Below are 21,602 nucleotides of genomic sequence, written 5' to 3'. Positions count from 1 at the left end.
ATTGCCTATTGCGGATGTGCCCTTTTTGAGAGAGTCTATATTGCTTCATTCTGTTGATCTTTTGAGTGTCTTTGACAAGAAAGCTTCACAGATACCAAGCCAAAACAAAACAAAAAATATAAACACTCACAACAGTTGCCTTAAATACCAAGGATGTCAGCGTGAAATTAAAATGAATCAACTGACATTTCTGCTTTGAAATTTTTTTAGTAAAATTAATTTAAACCAACAGTGAAAACTTCTGTGTCTACCTTATAATGGAACGTTTGACCTTTCTCAGTGTTTTTGGCTTAAGAGTGTAGACATTGGGATGTTTCTGGTTAAAATTTGCTTCAATTCTCTTAAGGGCTCTTGGGATTTTGGTCAATCTTCAGTGGTGGAATGGCAAATGCTGTCAATTGTGTTGATACCATGCAGTTTCTGAGACAAGGTCTCTGCAGTAGTGGATATGGTATCTCCTCCTGTCCATGTGTAACTGTTTTAAAAGAACACTGTTGTCATGTGAATTCTTATTTTTTTTGAGCTTGCTTTTGAAGTTAACTTTCACAGAGAATTCCTGTTACCTAGAAATTGATGACAGACTTACACCATTTCCTTTTTTTTTCTTAGACGTTCCATCCTCAGAGCAGCCTGAACTGTTCCTAAAGAAACTTCAGCAGTGCTGTGTCATTTTTGACTTCATGGACACGCTATCTGATCTTAAAATGAAAGAATACAAGCGCTCCACTCTTAATGAACTGGTGGACTACATTACAATAAGCAGAGGCTGTTTGACAGAGCAGACTTACCCTGAAGTAGTTAGAATGGTGAGTTTCTTTTTTTTCGCCGCGGACACATGTAAGCACCTTCCATAAGGATGCACAGGTGTATTTACTGCAGAGTCAGGTCACAGGAGGTCACCTCCACAAATAAGAGCCAGCCTTCTGAGAGCTAAGCACAAGTAGTCGGCACAATACTAGAATTTGAAGAGCATGATTTCATGAGAATGAAATCCAGAACTTTTCACCTACAACAGTATTGGAGGAATCATTGACTTCAAAATACGAAACCAAGATTGCCAGAGTGTTACTGGATTTCTGGCATTGGGAAAAGAAAAGACACAAGAGAATCAACAGAAGTTTTAGATCAGTGTTCGAAAAATATACAAGCCTGTTGGATACCTTGATCCCCCCCCTCCTCACCCCCCCATTCATTGTGGTATATTAGAAATGGCTTTAAACTTAACCAAATTGTGATATGTGGACTCTAGATAAAGCCTCTCTTGGCTTTATAAACTAATCATTCACTTTATAATCTTACAGTCAGGAATGATGTCTTTCATTATTTTTAAACAGCGTCTTGTACTTTGTGTGGTCGTTAAGAGTTATGAGAAGAAACATTATTAGTATAATATAAAATTATGTTCTTATTGTATCAATAATTATATTAGTTTTTCAAAAGCTGAGCCAAAATACAGTCTGCTGTTAGATTTTTGTGAGAGGGTTGCCTTCCTTCATCTCATAGATCTTGGGTCTAGAGAGCACAAGCTATTTGGAGGTGGTGGCGCTGGTCTACTAACTCCTGAAATTATGCCGAAGAGATCTAAGGGGGTCGGTGCATCATTGGGAAGCCCATTGGGGAATCTGGCTCACCCTCTGTGTACTGCTGAAAATGTACTTAGTCTTTTTGTGTAATTTGTATCACTCGTATTCAACAAATGCAGAAAAGAGACATCTGTGATGGAGTAGTTTTGGTTAAAAATGAATAGCTTTCAGATTTGGGAAGGGACCTGAATTATCACAACTTCAGAAACTATGACACATATATGAAGGTCATTTCAAAACAATGTCCAGTATAGTCCTCAGATCCATATTGGAGTGCATATTGCATTTATTAATTTACAGGAATGTAAAACAATGTTTTGTATATTAACTGTTTACATGTTTACATTGTGGCTCTTGAGCAGTGGTTCTCAACCAGGGGTGATTTTCCCTGCCAGGGCGCCTTGACATTGGAGACATTTTTGGGAGCTTCAATCAGGGTTGGGAGGGGGGTGCTACCAGCATCTAAGGGGTAGAGGCCAAGAATGCTGTTAAACCTCCTAAAATGCACAGGACAGCCCCTGTAACAAAGAATTATCTGGCCTCAAATGTCAGTAATGCCACTGATGAGAAACCTTGGCTCTAGAGTTTACCTGCTCTCCAGCCCTCTTACCCTGATACCTAGGATCTTCTCTAGTCCACCTGCTTCTTCAGAGCATAGTCCCTTGGTTTTAACCTACCTGTGTTCTCAGCTAACAGAGTTACCCACTGTTTATAACTTTCTTCTGCATCTTTCCATGGATAGTCTGTGAATATTGAAGCATATCCAAGCTTATATGTATAAATATTATCTTTTTTAAACGCACAAATGGTAGCATACTATACACACTCTCTGTATCTTGCTTTCTTTGCTTACATAAGTACACCAGTACATACAAAGCTGCCTTATTCATTTTTATAGCTGCATTTCATTGTGTGGATGTGCCATAATGTTTTTAACCATAACCCCATGAATATCTTTGTACTCACATGAGTTTGCCCTTGTGTGAGAACATCTATGTATTTGTGGATTTGTTCTCTAATAGCCTGTCTTTTCCCCTCTTCCTGGATCTTTGTGAATTCCCTGGCCTCCTGCCTCTAATTCTGGTTCCCCCCCTTGCTTTTAAGAGCTGGCTTAAAGTGCTACCACTGGTTCCTGAAAAGTCCAGGGTTTTCTGCTTCCTTCAGTTCTACCACTTCTTGACAACCCAACCTTTTAGAATTCATTCATTGGCTGCTCTTTAATCCTTTCAGACATTTATTTGATTTTTCTATTTAGATTATAAGTACTTCTAGGGGTCCCTAGCCTCTGGGCCACAAGCTGGTACCTCCTGTCAGATCAGCGGCAGCATTAGATTAGAAATAAAGTGCACAATAAATCTTTTGGTCCCTGGCCAAAAAGATTGGGGACCACTGAGTACTCCTAAGCAGGAACTATGTCACGAACATCCCTGTGGCCTCTGTAATCTCTTAGTCCAGGCCTACCTGGAGATTGTTGAATGAGTGAATGAAAGCGTGTTCCCTCTTAAAATATGGGCATTTCACGCCCTCAAATTATAATGAAGATATTGGATTTATTGGATTATATCCAGTTTTAAACCCAGTATGTGGCATAATTCAAAAATTCATTCATTCCTGTGAATCATCTTGGTCCTAAAGCAGCTTGAGTCTCAAAGGAGAGACCATTTTCTCTTCTCTTTTACCATCCATCTGTGCCCTCCCTGCCGCCACAACCCTCAAACCTCAACAAAAAAATGTAAAAAAAAAAATGACTCCTGTCATTTGCTTGTGAATGTATACCTTAAAATGTACTTAAGTCCTGTTTTAGGAAGTATTGAATCTGTAGCATGCCTGCTATTCTAGGGCATTAGATAATTGACTTTCTAGATGATAGTTTAGTGTTTTTGGAGGTGTAATTTATTTTTCACATCTGTGATTTGTGAAATTGCTACTAATTTTACATGATTCTTAGACAGTCTGGGATTTACAGAGAAGGAAGTAGTATGGTAGAGTAGAAAGAGAAAGGGCTTTGAAACCACACAAACTTGGGTTCAAATGCCAGCTCTTGGCACACTTACTTGCTCCATCACCTTGGACTGAGCCCTCCATCTCTAATGTCCTCAGTTTACATGAGGTGTCAAGAGATGTGTAGGATGGAGGGAAGGGTGGCTACAGTCCTTCCCACTCTGCTCCATAAATAGTCCACTAAGGAAAATTGTTACACTTTGTTTGTACATCAAGGTTCTCACCACCTCAGATACACATACAATCTAGTAAATAGGGATTTACCTCTATAAGAAGGGTTGGAACTAAATCCCTCCTTATCCTCTATTCCCTTCCGTTTTGCCACCTGTGAGCCCCTTGTATGTAGAAATCCTGATGCTGTTACTGCTTATTCTCGTCATCTGTATTATACCTACCTTTTGGTTATTTTGTGAGGATTGGAGATGACGTATGTGAAGCTCTTGGTATAATCCCTAAAGGGCTTCCCCAGTGGCTCAGTGGTAAAGAATCCGCGTCCACTGTAGGAGACAGGGTTTCATCCCTGGTTTGGAAAGAAACCTGAAGAAGGACATGGCAACCCACGCTAGTATTCTTGCCTGGGAAATCCATGGACAGAGGAGCCTGGTGGGCTGCAGTCCATGGGGTTGCAAAGAGTCAAACATGACTTACTGACTGAACAACAACAATAGTCCCTAACACATGGCAAGCATTTAGTCAGTAATACTATTACTATACTTTGGTGATTTCACTATTATGTACTTGACTTTATAATCATTGGAGAAGCCCAGAGTTCCTTTTTGTGGACTAAAAATGCTCTATTGGCTAGATGTGTTATATCCCACTGCCTCTGCTCCTCAGATTCTCTAATTCCAATCCTGCCTGTTGAATAGTCACTGTCCCCACCTGTTCCTCTTTCTTATTACTGTAAAATGAAATTGCTTCAGTAGGATTAGTGAGAGAAATGGTGGTACTTTTAATGAAATATCAGTGAAGTTGATAGCTAGGTTTTACAAAAGAATATGACTGATGACTTAAGATAGCATGTTCTATTGTCAGCATTATTACCAAAACCTGATGGGACTATTCTGAGAGCTGCTATTCCTGTTAGGGTAAGAAAAGAGTTACAGATGCAAGTAACCTAGGAGTTGGGGAACCCATTTCTAACATTTAAATAAAGCCTAGATACCATCTACAGACTGTTAGAATTAAGAAAGAAAAATGACTTTATGTGTAAACAAAATAAAACAATGTAGCATGTAACTCACCTTCGGGTGGTGTGGGTAATGGAATAGCCCCAGATAAAGTAGAAGCCACTGTCCTCGTTTCTTATCTTCCACTTAACTACTGTGAACTTGGGTAAGTTCCTCTTTAAGCCCCATGTCTCCCCTTGTGAATGAAGGGAGTTGGTGGTGGTCTGTCATCTCTGTCCAGCTCCCAAAACTACCAACACATTTTAAGAAATTTAGAATGGATCCTGCCATCCTTAAAGTTTACAGAATGTTTTCCAAAGTAGTCGCTTCTACTCTGTCAGTGGTTTCTTCCATGTGTTTCTTTCTCATGGGGTCATATCTGATGGAAAAACGAGAACCAGGGCTGTTAGTTCCTTAGGCTTTGGCACATGTTGTCTTGTATCATTTCAAGTGTCAGGCTTCTGTCCTTGAGGCAGTGTTTTTACCACATTTATGCTCATGTTTTCTTTCTGGTTCTGTTGCCATGCATCCATTTGAGAAATTTCTTAGCATTTCTAGCTCTCTCAAAGGGTCGGACATGACTTGCTCACTGAACAACAAGTAATCTTGGGTTAATTTTTTTTATCCAGACTTAAACTCTGTCTTTTATACTCTTTATGTTCACGCATCTTCCTGTTCATGCAACTTCCTTTATGTTGACACTGGGAAATAGTTCAAATATGAGAGGAAATCTTATGGGTGAAGGCATTGTTTTAATTAGCTCCAGGTAATATTTGTTAAGTGGTTTAGAGCCACACCTTTACATTTTGATGATTAAAAAAAGACAGGGCCCTGCTCTGTCAAAGTCTGGTAGAAAGGGCACCCATGTGAACAAATAATATGTCATCCATGTATTAATAAAAGTTTGTAGAAGGCAACAAAGGAGCAGAGAGAAAGGGGGAAGGGAGGAAGGTAGGAAGGTCAGGGATGGCTTTACAAAGTGAGGAAAGCCTGACTATTAAAAACAGTGGAACATGTATTTTCCAGTGGTTGAAATAATGTTGAAATGAAAAAGAGAATTACATGATACAAAGGCATTCCCAAACCACATGATATATTCAGAGGAACACAAGCAGTGCTGTGTTGTTGTAGCAGTGTGTGTGGGGCGGGGGGGGGGAGGGTGGGGAGTGAGAAAAGGTGAATGGGGGCAGTTGAAGATGTAGGTGTGGACTAGAAGGACCTGAAAGAACCTCTGGTTTATCTACAGACAGTAGGTAACCATTGAAAAGTTATGAACAGGGAAGTGATACGATAAGTTTTGTATTGTAGTGGCAGTGGGCCAGGTAGATTGGAGAGAAGGCAGAGAAGAATTGATTAGGGGCTTGTTGTATTAGAGAAGTTTTAGAGGTCCTGAACCAAAGACAGGGTGGAAGTAGAGAAGGGGAGGAAAGTTCAGTTCAGTTCAGTCGCTCAGTCGTGTCCGACTCTTTGCGACCCCATGGACTGCAGCACGCCAGGCCTCCCTGTCCATCACCAACTCCCGGAGTTTACCCAAACTCACGTGCATTGAGTCGGTGATGCCATCCAACCATCTCATCCTCTGTCGTCACCTTCTCCTCCTGCCTTCAATCTTTCCTACCATCAGGGTCTTTTCAAATGAGTCAGTTCTTCACATCAGGTGGCCAAAGTATTGGAGTTTCAGCTTCAACATCAGTCCTTCCAATGAATATTCAGGACTGATTTCCTCTAGGATGGACTGGTTGGATCTCCTTGCAGTCCAAGGGACTCTCAAGAGTCTTCTCCAACACCACAGTCCAAAAGCATCAATTCTTTGGCACTCAGCTTTCTTCATGGTCCAACTCTCACATCATACATGACTACTGGAAAAACCATAGCCTTAACTAGACGGACCTTTGTTGGCAAAGTAATGCTTTTTAATATGTTGTCTAGGTTGGTCATAACTTTATGGTCATAACATTAAAAGAAGCAAGCATCTTTTAATTTCAAGGCTGCAGTCACCATCTGCAGTGATTTTGGAGCCCCCCAAAAAATAGTCTATCAGTGTTTCCACTGTTTCCCCATCTGTTTGCCATGAAGTGATGGGACCAGATGCCATGATCTTAGTTTTCTGAATGTTGAGCTTAAGCCAACTTTTTCACTCTTCTGTTTCACTTTCATCAAGAAGGGGAGGAAAGGATGGCATTTAAAACTCATTAGGGGACTTCCAGGGGTTAATAATCTGCCTTCCAATGCTGAAGACATGGGTTTGATTCATGGTCTGGGAACTAAGATCGTGCATGCTGCAGGACAGCTAAGCCCATGCACCGCAACTAGAGAGCCTGTGTGCTGCAACTGTAGCCCACCCACTGCTGCAACTACTGAGCCCGTGTGCTGCAGAACCTGTTCTCCCCAATAGAAGTCCATGTGCTGCAATGAAGACCCAGTGCAGGCGCACACCAGCCTCATTAGGAGGTAAAACTGAAGCCACTTACATTTGCATTGATGTTTAGAGAGAGAGAGAGAGAAAGGAGTCTCCGATAACTTTGGAAATCAGGTAGTCTATGGAGCTGCTATTTGAGAAAGGTTCAGCAGGATTAGCAGCAGGTTTTGGATGGAAGCCGAGTTGAGTTTTGATGTGTTACCTTTGAGGTTATAGGAGTCCTTGATGGAAAGGTTAGAGATGGTTATTGGTAATTATCAGCATGAGCGTAGAGCAGGGGAGAAAAAGAACAATGCTGGGACCCTAGGCGATAGCAGAGAGTCATTGTGCTTCAGTGCAGTGGTTTAGGGGGAGCTAGTGGATTGTATGTGAAGTGTCAGGAAGTTGAAGTGAGGGCTGTGGATAATGATTGCACATACAGTAGTGGAATCTTGGGTATACTACCTCATTAGAGTAAAATCCTATCCTTTCTTTCCTGAACAAAGGATGTTTTATCGCATTGGTCATTTGTTATTATTATTTTCATGTTTTCTCTCTATATCTTGGCTTTTCTTGATTTTAGAGTTTGCTCCACTTCTGCCTCATCTTGGCTAAATATGTGTGGAATATAGAATATAGAATGTATGGTTTGCCAAAGTGAATGTAATTTTAAGATAAAATACAACATTTTCTTCTTTTCTACTGAAATCTTGCCTTGAGTCCTTTATATTGTTTCTTGCCCACACATTAGGTTTGTTTTTTCCCACTCTCAAATTAGGCCCTGTCACTTAGTTATCTAAGTGTTCTATCTTTTTCTGGGCACTACTGGGTCTTCATTGCTGCGGATGGGCTTTCTCTAGTTGTGACCAGCAGGGACTATTCTTGTTGCGCTGGTGCCTGGGCATCTCATTGTGGAGGCTTCTCTTGTTGGAGAGCATGGACTCTAGGTTGCATGGGCTTCTGTTGCAGCATGTGAGCTCATAGTTGCGACTCTTGGGCTCTAGAGCACAGGCTCAGTAGTTGTGGTGCATGGGCTTAGTTGCTCTGCAGCATGTGGTATCTCCTTGGACCAGGGATTGAACCATGTCCCCTCCATTGGCAGGTGGATTCTTAACTACTGGACCACTAGGGAAGTCCCTGTTTTATCTTTTATGTGTTCTATGATTTAACTGGAAATCCCCGCTTTGGTTAGCCTCTTAATAGAATAAAATAGTTTTGTGGAAAAATATGAAGTCTGCAATTTAAAGGTCTCAGAGTCTCCCTACACAGACTCTTGTGGGTGCTTTGTTATAACTTCACTGCATCCTCTCTAGGCTGAAGGATGAAAGATTTCTTCTCATAAAATAACAGCAAACTAAAAGTAGCCTTGGGAATGATAACTACCAGGGCGAGCGTGAAATTTCCATTTTTCATCTTCCAGCATCTGATAAGGACTTTAGCTCTACATCCTGGCTGGATTTGTCTTGGAGGTGACTCTTTAGACCCAGTGGAGATAAGATCTGTAGGTGTGAGCCATTGGGTGTGGTGGGATAGGGGAGGTGGGGTTGCTTACGAGATTAGAAATATAAATAATGATGGAGAATTGAGTGACATCTGGGAAAGGCATTTAGGAAATGATGAACTTACTGGGAAATTTTTTTTTTTTTTTAAATATTTATTTCACTGTGCCAGGTCTTAGTTGCACATGTGGTATCTAGTTCCCTGACCAGGGATGGAACCTGGACCCCCTGCATTGGGAGCCTGAAGTCTTAGCCACTGGACCACCAGGGAGGTCCCTTACTGGGAAATTTTTAAGGATAGGATAAATCTAAAAGATAAGACCTAATAAATTAGAAGGTAAATAATTCATTGGTACTTTGAATATACAGTGGTGGTGGTTTAGTCACTAAGCTGTGTCCCACTCTTTGCGACCCCATGGACTGTAGCTTTCCAGGCCGCTCAGTGCACGGAATTCTCCAGGCAAGAATACTGGAATGGGTTGCCATTTTCTTCTCCATGAATATACAGTAGGTGCAGACAAATAACTGTTGACACCACTTATATGAGGTACCTAGGATAGTCAAATTCATAGGGTCAGAAAGTAGAAGCCAGGGAGGCCTGGGGGTGGGTTGGGAGTGGGGAAGGGGGATGGGGAGTTAGTGTTTAATGGGGACAGAGTTTCAGTTGAGGAATGTGAAAAACTCTGGAGATGGATGATGATGAGAGTTGTGCAACATTGTGAATGTACTCAGTGCCACTGAAGTGTTAAATATGGTTAAAATAGTATGTTTTATATTGTGTGTAATATGATATACATTGTGGACTTTTACCACAATTAAACATTAAAAAAAAAAAAAGAATTTCGTGGTATTTTGTTAAGACCGTAAGGTTATGATGATGAAGATTGCCAAAAGATATTTTTAGAATGAGATCAGGAAGAAATCACTGCTCAAGGTTAGGAGTAGATTGTTACCATTTGTAATGTATCAGAGGGTAGAGAAACTGGCAGGCACTCTGTCCTATTGTTAAACTATCAGTCTGTGCTGCATCTGTTAATGCTCATTTAATAGTATTGTTTAGCGTGTTTGGGTATCCATCGATTATTTTCTTGGGGGTCAGTGGACCTCTTGCTGTTGAGCACAGAATTTTGCATGTCTTGGCTGTTTTTATGGGAGAAGATCTGTAGTTTTTGATTGAATTTTGAGACATGGTCTGACTCCAGAGTGGTATAAGCTTAGTTTTTACATGTGCAGTGCTCTGCTAGGTGCTGCTCTCTAACATACAGGATGAGATTAGAGGGGAGCAGGGCCTTCCTATTCATGGCAGTAACTAAAGATGAAGATGAAATGGTTAGAATGATTTCACCAATGAAACCGTCTGGGCCTGGAGTTTTCTCCATGGGAAGGTTTCTGGCAGTGAATTCATTGTTTAAAAAAATTTGTTGTGTTGAAGTATAGTTGATTTATAATGTTCTGTTAATTTCTACTGTATAGCAATTATATGTCTCTATATATACATCCGTTATGAATATATATGCCCATTATTTTCATATTCTTTTCCATGATGGTTTATCACAGGATATTAAATATAGTTCCCTGTGCTATGCAGTAGGACCTTGTTGCTTATCCATTCTATATAAGTTTGCATCTGCCAGTCCCAAACTCCTAATCCATCCTTCCCCCACCCCCTCAATTTTTAAAATACATATTGACCTATTCAGGTTTTTTGTTTTCTCTTGTGTCAGTTTTTGTTGGTTTTTATAATGGTTTCACAATTAAGAGTTGTGTTTGAATTACTTAATCCTTAGTTGTTCTTCATAAAGGTGTGTACTAATGAAAGATGACCAGCACCTGTACAACTTCCGGTGTTAGCAGCATAATTATCCGCTGCAAATACTGTGCGAGTAAATTAAGTCTTCGTAATAACCCTGTTGTATTATATGTTATAATTAATATATTATATATTATTTTATAGATTGTGTAAAGGAAGTAGAGAGAGGTTAAGAAACTTTCCCGAAGCTACTCATCTGGGTAGCTGTCAGGACTGAGAGCTGAACCCAGTCTGGCTACAGAGCTCATCCTCTTGACTACTGTGCTGTTATTCTCTCCTGGAATCAGTCTTTCTAATAGGAATGGAGACTAAAATCTCTAAATTTGGACTCTTGCCTCAGTACTGTGTTGTTTTCCTTGAACCTGTCTACATAAGGAATAAGGCTTTGATGCTTTCCCTGGAACCTTTTCCTTGCTTGTTATTTTACCAAATAATAAGCTCTGGGGTTAAATGTTCATTTTTGCTTAAGGAACAGCTGCCTTTTCACTCCCTCTCCACCCCCCCACCCCCCCACCTCGCTACCCTATATAAACACTACGTTGCCTTTGTTATTCTCAAATTAATTTTTTTTCCCTGCCCGACCACTGCCTTCCGGTAGGCAAGAGTACATGGTCACTGGGAGTGAGGAGGGGCTCAGGAGGAAAGCTTTGTAGTTCAGAACTCGCCTCTGTTCCACCGAAACCACAGTCCTTGAGATGGTCCTATCCCCTAAGTTCATGTGCTGCCTGGATGACAGTTCTCCCCCCCCCCCCCCACTCCTCATTAGCAACAAGAGAGCCATATCAGCAACCAAGGGATCCTTAAATTGCTTGGTTAGCCTGGATTTAGAGCTAGGAAGTTAGATATTTAAATGTCCTTTCATCTCTATGTTGGCCCCTAATCCTTGGAAGTATTTATGATTACTTAGGATTGTACAGCATGCCTGTTTGTGGTCCTTCCTGGGTCAGTGATATAGACGGAATAACCTGGGCCACTTACTTAGCTGTGTGATCTTAGATGAGTCTTCATCCTAAGATCCTTATGCACTGTAACTTTATAAAGTTATTGTGATGTGATTATTGTTATCATTTATGGTACTACCTTTGCCACCTCTGTTAGACTTACTTTTTTCTTTGAATGGATTAATAAGTTTTTTGGTTACAATGAAGTCTTACTAGCATCACATCTTTGACTATTGATTTTAAACTTTAATTCTCTGGGGAGTCTTATTTTCAAGTCTGGTTTTTTGGGATGGGGTATGGCCCTGTAAATCTGCAAGTGCCCATGTGTATATAATTATATTAGGTTGTCCAAAAAGGTTGCTTGAATTTTTCCATAACGTCATAGGAAAAACCTGAACAAACTTTTCGGCCAACACAATATATACATATGTATGTAGTGTTGTTAGTTCACCTATATAACTTTTTTTTTGATATTACTTGCATAGTAATATCCACACTGAATTAATAACTTACCACTTCTCTTCTGCAAACATTGTCTCTTAAAATATCTGATAGTGATTTTAATGGGTTTAGTTTAACTTAAACATTCTAAGGAGCAGGTTTTTACTCAGGAAGCAGTGAGCTACTCATGATTGCTATTTGCTTCATTTACAAGCTGTAGTCCCTCTGGCTTAACTGCTTCACAGATTGTTGAGAGTTTTCAATATACTTAAAATGGTTTGACAGCTGTGACTTGTCTAGCGCTGAACTGTCCAATACTATGATTTCACTGAGAGGAGAATATTCCTCCTCTTTCGCCTCCCTCCTTGCCCCCAGGCTGGCAGCAGAGTTTGCAGGATAAGTTACAGTACTGCATTCAAGTTTGGATTTCTCTTTGATCTCACCTTGTAATTTAACCTAGAAACTGAAAATATGGTTAGTTGTGTAAGCAATACTTCTGGAAAAACCTGCCAAGAAAATGGATGACAAAACGGTTGGAAAATATTGCCGGTTGTATATTTAAGTGGGTCTTACCTCTAGCATAGCAATTGATGTTAGTTTCTATGGCTCAGTCTTTTCTATAGTGAAGAGGGACAGAAATGAGAGAGAGAGGGATTTATTGGTTGATTCTCTAAGGGAAAAGCTGGTTACACCATAGCAGTGCATTATTAGCAGGAAAAAGTGGAGAAAATGGGTGTCTTCCATGTGGAATTCTGAGAGACAGTGATGCTTGAGGCAAGAATTTGGCAAGAAAACAATGAGCAGGTCCTTTCCAGGAGGTAGCTGGGCTCTGACCAATAGTAAAAGCCAAACCTGATCTGTAGATGAAAACGAGAAATATGCTATCTAGTGACTTCTGCAGAGAAAGTTGCCTCTGCAAAGTGAGGGGAAGATAAGGGACGTTATTCTATGCAGTTACAGTGATGAATAGAGAAGTGGTGGGGGTTAGCCTGTCAGCGGAGGAGGGACAAGAGGAAAGACCAGAGCCTGAGGCAGAATTCAGGGAAGAGCAATGCCAGGAGAGGAGGGCAGGGGTGACACAGAGAAGAGAGAATGTTTCTGAGTAGAAATAGGACTGGGCATAACTATCTGGTAAGTTGGAGAGCAAGTTTATTTTTTCATAAAATGGACAAGCAAGGTATTTTGGAGAGTATGATATTTCCTGGCCCTCCAGAAATGTAGGTTACAGAGTTGGGGGCTGGGCAGCTGCTTACGTGGGCATACCGTGGATTTTCCCTTCCTGAAGAAGTTAAGCCTTTTATAAGAATAGGGTAAAACATCCTGGAATAACCCCAGCCTCTTTCTTTTGTGGGACTTTTGGATTTTTCTCTTAGAAGTTTGAAAAATTTAGACAGTAGGTAAGGTGCTAGAAAATGGAGTTTTGTATCATCAGGAACAAAGCAGCGTGTCTCTTATGCCCTATTCTGGAAAGGAAGTGTAGTAATTTGAAGGATAAAATAATTGGAAGGCAGTGGTCTTGAAGAGCACGTTTAAAATGGAAGCTAAAAGGGTTGGTAGACAGTGTCCCTAGAGCCCTCTCTTGTTTTTTTTCTGAGGAACTTACACCTACGCTTTTGCCTCCCCCTCCGAGACGAGGCTGGCATGCCTCCGTGAGGCTGGTGAGGGAGGGCTGGCTGGCTGGAGTGGCGTATCTTACTCAATTTATTATGAAGAGTAGTATCTGGTAAAGAGTGATGTTCATCTCTGGTCAGAGGTAGGTCAGGTGTGTTTTTGTTTTCACTGCTCATCCTCTAGCTCAGGGCTTTATTTTACTAATGAAGGGTCACAGAGACAAGAGAATCACACACAGACACACAGTAAGGGGCAGTGACAGTTTGGGCAACTTCCTGTTTATTTTCAGTAATTTTATGTAAGAACACATACTCAGTAGCCAGAAATGCCCCATTAGGAGCCTCCAGTGTTTTGTGTGTTTTTTTAATTCAAAATTCAAGAGGTTTAATTATTCCTTTAGCACTGGCTGATTTTGAAAGTAAAGCATTGAAAGCAGATGTTAAAAGACTATATGTGTTCTCAAAAAAGCCCCGTGTTGTTATTGTTTTATCAACTTGGGCACTGTGGTTCTTACTGAAATCACTTAATTTAGCAGTTTTAGTACCTTTCTGGGATGTTAGGACCTGCAGTCCGTGCATAATGAAACATAGCGAAAACCTGGTATCACAGGGCTAGCCTGAGTGTAGGGTGTGAGCGCTTGACTGCCAACAGCAAGACAGCCTGCTCTGTATTTATACACAGCAAGCACCATGACTATTGCAGTGTTTACACCTCTATTTTTGGATTCCAAGATTTAATATCAACAATCTTCACTTTTGGATTCACTGCTACATTTCCAATTTTGGAGACGGTGCAATATAGTTGTCTCTCTGTGGGAAATATTTCCCTATGATGGTTCGTGTGGGGATAATAGACTCTAGAGAGAATAAATTTGACATTACTGTCAGCATGTCAGCAGGTAAAAAGTTGCCTCTTTGAGCAAAGTCTAGTCTTGAAATAGAAGCCTAATGGGAGTGGAGGGTTCATGGTTGGAATTTGTGGGAAATGCGATGGAGCCGCAGGGATGGCTCTAGATTACAGAGGTCTTGGCAGGCTTAGTAGAGGATAGTAGGCTTAATCTCATGGATAGCAAGCAGGAAGTTGCTAAGGTTTTTGAATAGGAGGTGAAATGTAAATGATACTCTTGTTTTTCTTTCTCCTGCCCCACAAAGAGAGCTTCCTGCCAGCTCCTTTGTGTAGAATTTTCAGTGAGCCGGTTCAACCACGATGGCCAATGGCAGAGGACTGTTGTCCCAGTCCTGTCCCATGGTGGCAAAGGAAGAGGAATTAGAGAAGAATACGTAAAGAAACTCATCTTCTCTATTTTTTTCTGTGCTCATCAAAGAAAGTTTAGAAACCAGAGGAAAAAATGATCAGTAATTTCATTATTTAATTTCAATCATTGGCCACATTTTGGCCAGTTTCCTTCTATCAGTTCTTTTAAAATGAGGTTTTTTCCTTAAGTAAAAAAAATTTTTTTAAGATTATATGGAATATAATTTTACGAATAGAGCTTAGGCGGTGAATGTTCAGTGAATTTAACAATTCTATATATTCATGTAACCATAACCCCAAATCTAGAACGTTGCTGTCACTTAAGAAAATTTCCTGTTTCCTTTCATGTTTTCCCATGTTAAATTTTTTTCTAATCTTACTATGTATATAATTTCTATTAAAATTTTTCTTTAGAATTATGATGTAAACATGCTTTCATGTAGTTAAATATCTTTTAAAAACATCATTCTAATGTCTGCCTCATACTCCGCCTTGTAGATATACTATTGTTTACTTAACTGTTTTCCCATTTGGAAGACATTTAAACTGCTTGCAAATTTCCACTATTAGAAGTAACACCACCATTAACCCCAAGACACATTATGAAGGAATAAATAAAATGACTTCTCAATAAGTTGCATAAAGCAGATAATGAAGAGGAAGAGTTAAAGAAAATTCTCAAGAGGTAGAATGAGGAAGGTGAAAGGAGAATTCTCTTTATGGGGAAGTGGAGGATGTGATTGGTTTTGACTAGAGTGAATTTGAGATCTACTGAGATGTCAGAATTGCTTTATACATAATTGGAAATAATGGAGTTAAGGACATCTTAGTGCCTTGGAAACAGAAATCATAGTAGAAAAGGTGACAGAAAACTGAGACGGGAACTTCTTGCTGAGGATTCAGCTTTGTTCCACCTTGAGTTTTAGTGATGATTTCTCTCTTTTGAGATGTGTGTACTTGTTCCTTGGGTGAAATTGATGACTTTGAGGCATTCATTGACTTCTATATTTAATATTCCAAGACCCAGAATGTGCTTTGCTTTCTGTTCTGCTTGACACTAAGACCTTTTACTGCGATTGGTGCTAATTCTGAGAAAGAAAACTTGATGTGGGGGTCTCTCACTTTTCTTTGACTGAGGTCAGAGCAGGTGCCATTTAACTTTCTTGACCTTCTACTGGATTCTTTCCCACTAATGGAGGATTGATGTATTTGCATAAGAAAATTAAATTGCTTGAATTTGCAGAAGTTATTGAAGAATGGAAGAAATAACTTTGCAGAAAATGATGGCTAACTTTTGAGTAAATAGCAGGAATTGAACACATGCACCCATATGTCTACTTCCTTTATCTCTGAAACCGCACAGAAATTACTGAAAGGAAATAAAACCCACAGGACAAAAGTGAAACGGAGAGATCTCAGAATCAACATTTTGGAAACCATAAAGCAAATGTGAACTGGTGATCACTACCACGGCTGATTAGAGAAGGTTGAATCCTAGTCCATAGCAAGGATAGTTTGGAAATTGCCAGCTCACACTGCATTAATTCCAGAAGGTGCAGAAAGGTAGTTTTCAAAGTAAGGGTGCTTGGGGTGAAAACAGACTTGGTGGACAGTCTGTGTAAGATATAGCCGGAACTGCTTCTACCAAACCGGGCAGCCAGATGACTGCTCCTCCCAACCCACAGCAGAAGACTGAAGGATTACTCTCTGGAGAGGCTAAACTGAAGCGAATCCGAACTCAGGGACATTGGTTCAGAGCAGCAGTACCTTTCTGAAAGCAGGGAAGCGTATTCAGTGAAAAGATCCTTAACCCTCTTCCCCACTCAGCTCCCAGATCCTTTATGTCACTCACTATTCTGGAGGTGGATGCTTCTTCTCTGGAGAATTAGATAAGCCCAAGAGAGAAGATCCAAAGGCACCAATAAAAGGGGAGTTCCTGGGAGGATGAAAGGATGGTTGTGATAAGGAAATAGCCCAGCCGGTCTCGCTGTGTGTGGGGAAAGCCCACTGCTCGGTGCCATCCTCTCAGATAGGTCTCCCATTTTCGTATGCCTGGGTGTGACACTGTGAGTAAGAATGCCGATTTTGTGGGTTTAACTCCTCTCTTCCAGTTAGTTGTCCAAGATTTTGAACTTTATGTAAGTGTACATGGAGGGGTTCTGCTCAGATGTCTTCCTCTTACCCTTGCATCCCCCCACCCTCCCAGTCTCTTTTCCTGCCACTGGTCTTTGCTGTCTTCTGATGGGCGTAGGTCAGAGAGAGTGGAACAAAAAATGACGGGCCTGTCCTTCACACACTTTCTCCCTTTTGTCTCCTTGTAGCTAACTGTTGATGTTATTCCTCAGAACTGCACCTGATACTTGTATTTGATCTGCATTCACATTCTGTTGATTCTCTGTCCTTCTCATGGACAGATTCCTTTCTTCCTGTACAGTTGTCAGTGCTCTGATCCTTCTAGAAACCTGTCGTCTAAAGGGATCAAATTATTTTCAGAAAAATCCAGTTATATCTGTTGATCATAACAATTATCAACTACTGCCACCACCACCAGCAGCAGTAATAACATCGGTGAAACAGGTTGGTTTTTTTTTTTTTCCCAGTCTGTGTAATCTGAATAGTGTGTGTACCTAGTAGATTTTGAAAGGAAAACTTGATTAAGGAAATATTGATTAAGTAAAAATGTTAGTATCCTTGTGAGTTAGGAAAATGCCTGAGATTTCTATTACTCCAATCTTTTGAATTTGGCTATGTATTGAAAAACTTTAATTGGGTAACACAAGTTTTTAAGCTTCCTTTTGTTGTTTGTTTGTTTTGTTATTTGTTACTCTCTTTCTTCAACTGATTGCTAAGCTTCTTTTTAAATTTTTTTTTATCATTTTAAAATGTTCTTTTTGCCTCATTTCAGAAATCAGTTTTAACAGAATAGCTGCTATGTCCTAGAAAGCCCTATTAGTACAGATTTAAAATATGATGATGAATGGGTAACAATAATTAGGTTGTAATCGTTGACTTTAGAAATCTTTTAAATCCTCTTTTAGACTTCTGGATCTTGTAAAACAAACTGCACAACTGTCTCACGGGCATATTTCTTAGTCATGTGGAAACAATGCTCTCTGTCTTGGTTCTGGTTTGGTGAATGTTTTCTGAAAGGTATAGTAGAGCTTTGTCCACAAAGATGGTTTTATGATGAAAATGTGAACAACCTTACTGGAGTAGCTTGACACACCTGTTTATCTATTGTGTTGCTAAGACCTGTGCTTGTGACCTGCGTGGAGGTGGTTTTGGTTCAAGGAATCATATTCAAGTGAGCATGTCTGGAATAATAACTTGTAGAAATGCTTGTCTGAAACTTCTAATTTCATTGACACTTACCGTATTTAATATATTAGAGAATAAAATGACACCTGTAGTGGATGGCTCATAATCTAAGAAGTTGTTATACTGATTTAATTAAATTTCTCTTCTTTAGAATTAGTGCTAAGGACTTGTCTTTATGTTAGAATAAGAGATTTTAATGATTCCATGAGTTAGATAAGTTTTAAACAGCCTTGTCCATTCATGTAGATAGTGAGGTTTAAAAAGAGAATTTGTACCTAGTCTGAAGTGGAGACTACAGGAGATTTCTTATAATTAAAAGACATGGTTTGTCTTTCAAAACATTGATTGAAGGGATTGCCAGTGAATTAAATTAAGTGCTAATTGAAAGTTTAAAATGTTACCATTTGTTTCCTAATTAGAGTATCAATTTAAAAAATAGTTTATCTGCTGCAATTTCCTTGCGCATAATTACAAGTGCTTTGGGATTTTCCCCTTTGTTTTTATTTATCTGTAATTAAAAGGGGCTGAGAGTCAGGTTTGGAAGGTTTTTTTATCATTGAGATCACTAAGAATTCTTAAATTAGGTGTTACCAAAAGTAACTTGACATTATATATGTATATGTTGTTACTTTTATGTCACAAAAATTATATAGCATAGCAAGGTGTACCTAAGCAAATTTTGTTAGAATTTTATTTCTTAGAGTTTGAATGCTTAATACAAATTCTAGTATGTTTGGAAATCAGTCTTCTCTGTTCAAATGTCTGATTTATAAAGTAAGTTTTATTTCATTTTACATTTTTATTTTGGATGTGGTTGTTTTTAAAAATTGCGTCCATGGCAGATGTTGATGAACTACTATGAGATTTTCTTTTGAAATTTAGTTTTAGTGTATCTATTTAGATGTATCTTTTGGGCTACCATAAAATACTATGACAATAATGCATGATGACCTAGCTTCAACATTGAGTTTCCTGGGTCCTGCCTCTGCTTATAAATACTTGATTAAATCTTTTGTTTCTTTTTTAATACATGATGGGTTATGGAATGATAAATGAAGAACTGGATGAAAAAACTCAGGGATATTATTGAAATTGTTACTTGCATGAGGTCTTAACACAAATTTTGCTAGAGGAGTGCTAGAGGAATAATGGCACTTTGAATTTTGCTTGAATGTTCTCTGCTTAACATTATTCATATAGCTCTTTTTTGTTAGAAAACTTACTTCTTAGATGTAATCCCAGGAAAATTTATGTTATAGTTATGATGTCATTTTTTGTATTTACAGCTAGTATAATTTCAGTATTGCATAAGTATTTGAAATTACAGTTTCACAGATGAAAGGGGGAGAAACCTTTCTGATGTTAACTAGTTCACTTGCTTTTATTGAAGAAAGATGAGACTTAATCATCTAGAAAGTATTATTTTAAAGCACAGGGAAGATAATTTAAGTTACCTTGTTATACTGTGGTGGAAGTGTCCCTGATCACATTACATGCTTGGTTTTCCCAAGCCTTAAATATTAATAGTGCTAACAAATGTATAACGAAAGGAAATAAAAAGTATTCCTTTAATAACTTTAAAAAGTACTTTTTAATATTTCTTTAAGTTAAATAGGTGTTTTTTATTTTTTTTTTAAAGCGGTACTCAACTGTATTATCCTTACCTTCTGTTTTGTTCATTATTAATCCTGGCAAATATTTAGTGAGTAGTTACTAGGTGCTTCCACATTTTGTTCTTGTATGCTAGGCTAGTTATTTTCCTTAAGCAATAACAATAGCAAGATGTCAACCAAAATCATGGTGTAAATAGTAGTTTCTATGGAGAGAAAGATTGAGGATATTGAGTTTTTCTTTTTTTCCTGCAGTAATTTAACTAATTATTTAAAATGTTAGTAGTTGTATTTTAATATTGCAGGTTAAAATAAAATAAGTTGTTTAATCAAAAACTGATGAAAAATATGCCTAAACACTCCTTCTTTTGCTAGGTGGGCTATGTGCTTAGAAACTTTTTAGTCTTCTCTTTCACATTTGGTCGAGACTTCAAATTTTATTTCTTTACAGCATTGTTAACAGCAATCAGCAAGAAACCAAAGAACTGAGAAATAAGAGAGCAGCCCGTCCCCCAGCGCAAGCTGCTGTCGGGTCCTAGGCTTGCCTGGCATCCCGCTTTCATCCTCTTCCCCATTGTGTCACGGTGCCACTTCTGAGTTGCAACTGAGTTGTAACTGGTAGGGATTCTTAATTAACATTAGTATTATTTTAGGGTTGTTGGATTTAGGAAATAAAAATACAGGGCACCTACTTCAATTTGAATTTCAGATAAACAGTGAATAACCTTTTTTAGTCCCCATGTAATGTGTGGGATATATTTGACCCAAAAACTGTTTATGTGAAACTCAGACTTAACTAGTAACCTGTATTTTATCTGGAAACCCTATTTATTTCCATTTTTTCTATATTAGGCTCTAGGCATTCAGAAATTAAGGATTCCCACGTGGCTCAGTGGTAAAGAATCTGCCTGCAAAGCAGGAGATACTAGTTCAATCCCTGGGTCAGGAATCTGGTGAAGGGAATGGCAGCCCACTCAGGCATTCTTGCCTGGAGAAGTCCCTGGACAGAGGAGCCTGGCGGGCTATAGTCCATAGGGTCATAATGAGTTGGACACCACTGAGCGACTGACCACACACACGCCCATGCTTTCAGAAATTAGTAAAGAGCCCTAGAGGGACTCAGAAGCTAACTGGGCAAGGTGAGAAGGGATGTGAGGAGCAGGAACACCAGAGAGGAAACTTGCAGTCATCCAGATGTTTGATGATAGGGCTGTGAACCAGACAGCAGGGATGCAGAGCTTGTTTTATTTCTGTGTCAGTGCCGAGTAAGGGCATCAGCTTGAGTCTGAATGCTCTCAGAAAAAGAGTGTCCATGCATGTCATTGAGGGCCACTGGCAGACCAGAAACCTAAGAAGGGGGTGATGGGAAAACAGAGTAATAAAAATGGTAAACAAAACAAATAAAAACTGGTGAGGGGAATCAGGGAAGAAAGAGAGAGATATAAAGAAGGCAGGTCCATACATGGTCCTCAGGGGTGGTGGTAGAGGTGAGGTGTCAAACAAAGAACCCCAAGAACCCTCTGACAGATCATGGCACTTTTACCTTGAAAAACTCACAACTCTTAGGACCTCACTTTTCTGATTTCTTACAGTGGAACTGGATTTTTTTGTTGCCGTTATGTTGCTCAGTTATGTCCGACTATTTGTGAACCTGTGGACTGCAGTATGCCTGGCTTCACTGTCCTTCACTATCTCCTGGAGTTTGCTCAAATTCATGTCCATTGAGTTGGGGATGCTATTCAATCTTTCATCCTCTGCTGCCCTCTTCTCCTTTTGCTTTCAATCATTCCCAGCATCAGGTCTTTTCCAGTGAGTCGGCTCTTTGTATCAGATAGCCAAAGTATTGGAGCATCAGTTTCAGCATCAGTCTTTCCAATGAATATTCAGGGTTGATTTCCTTTAGTACTGACTGGTTTGATCTCCTTGCAGTTCATGGGACTCTCAAAAGTCTTTTCCAGCACCATGGT

The 21,602-nt window shown here is 39.5% G+C and overlaps 1 protein-coding gene across 23 annotated transcripts in view; it reads left to right on the top strand.

Annotated features, from left to right (window-relative positions):
* Nucleotides 1-21,602, top strand: part of PPP2R5E (protein phosphatase 2 regulatory subunit B'epsilon) — a 169,879-nt gene that overhangs the window by 78,912 nt on the left and 69,365 nt on the right. For all 23 annotated transcript variants that reach the window (XR_014059402.1, XR_014059401.1, XM_081509837.1 and 20 more), the window contains one exon: nt 610-806. Coding sequence is in view for 21 of the 23 variants with exons in the window: in XM_081509837.1 (XP_081365963.1) it covers nt 610-806 (197 nt within the window). In the remaining 2 variants the exon portion in view is untranslated. The remainder of the gene's footprint in view (nt 1-609; nt 807-21,602) is intronic.

Source organism: Giraffa tippelskirchi, chromosome 7 (assembly GCF_054371585.1).
Source record: "Giraffa tippelskirchi isolate mGirTip1 chromosome 7, T2T-mGirTip1v1.2.pri, whole genome shotgun sequence".
Lineage (NCBI taxonomy): Eukaryota > Metazoa > Chordata > Mammalia > Artiodactyla > Giraffidae > Giraffa > Giraffa tippelskirchi.
Note: the sequence above shows the minus strand (reverse complement) of the source record. Positions and strands in the feature narration are given on the sequence as shown.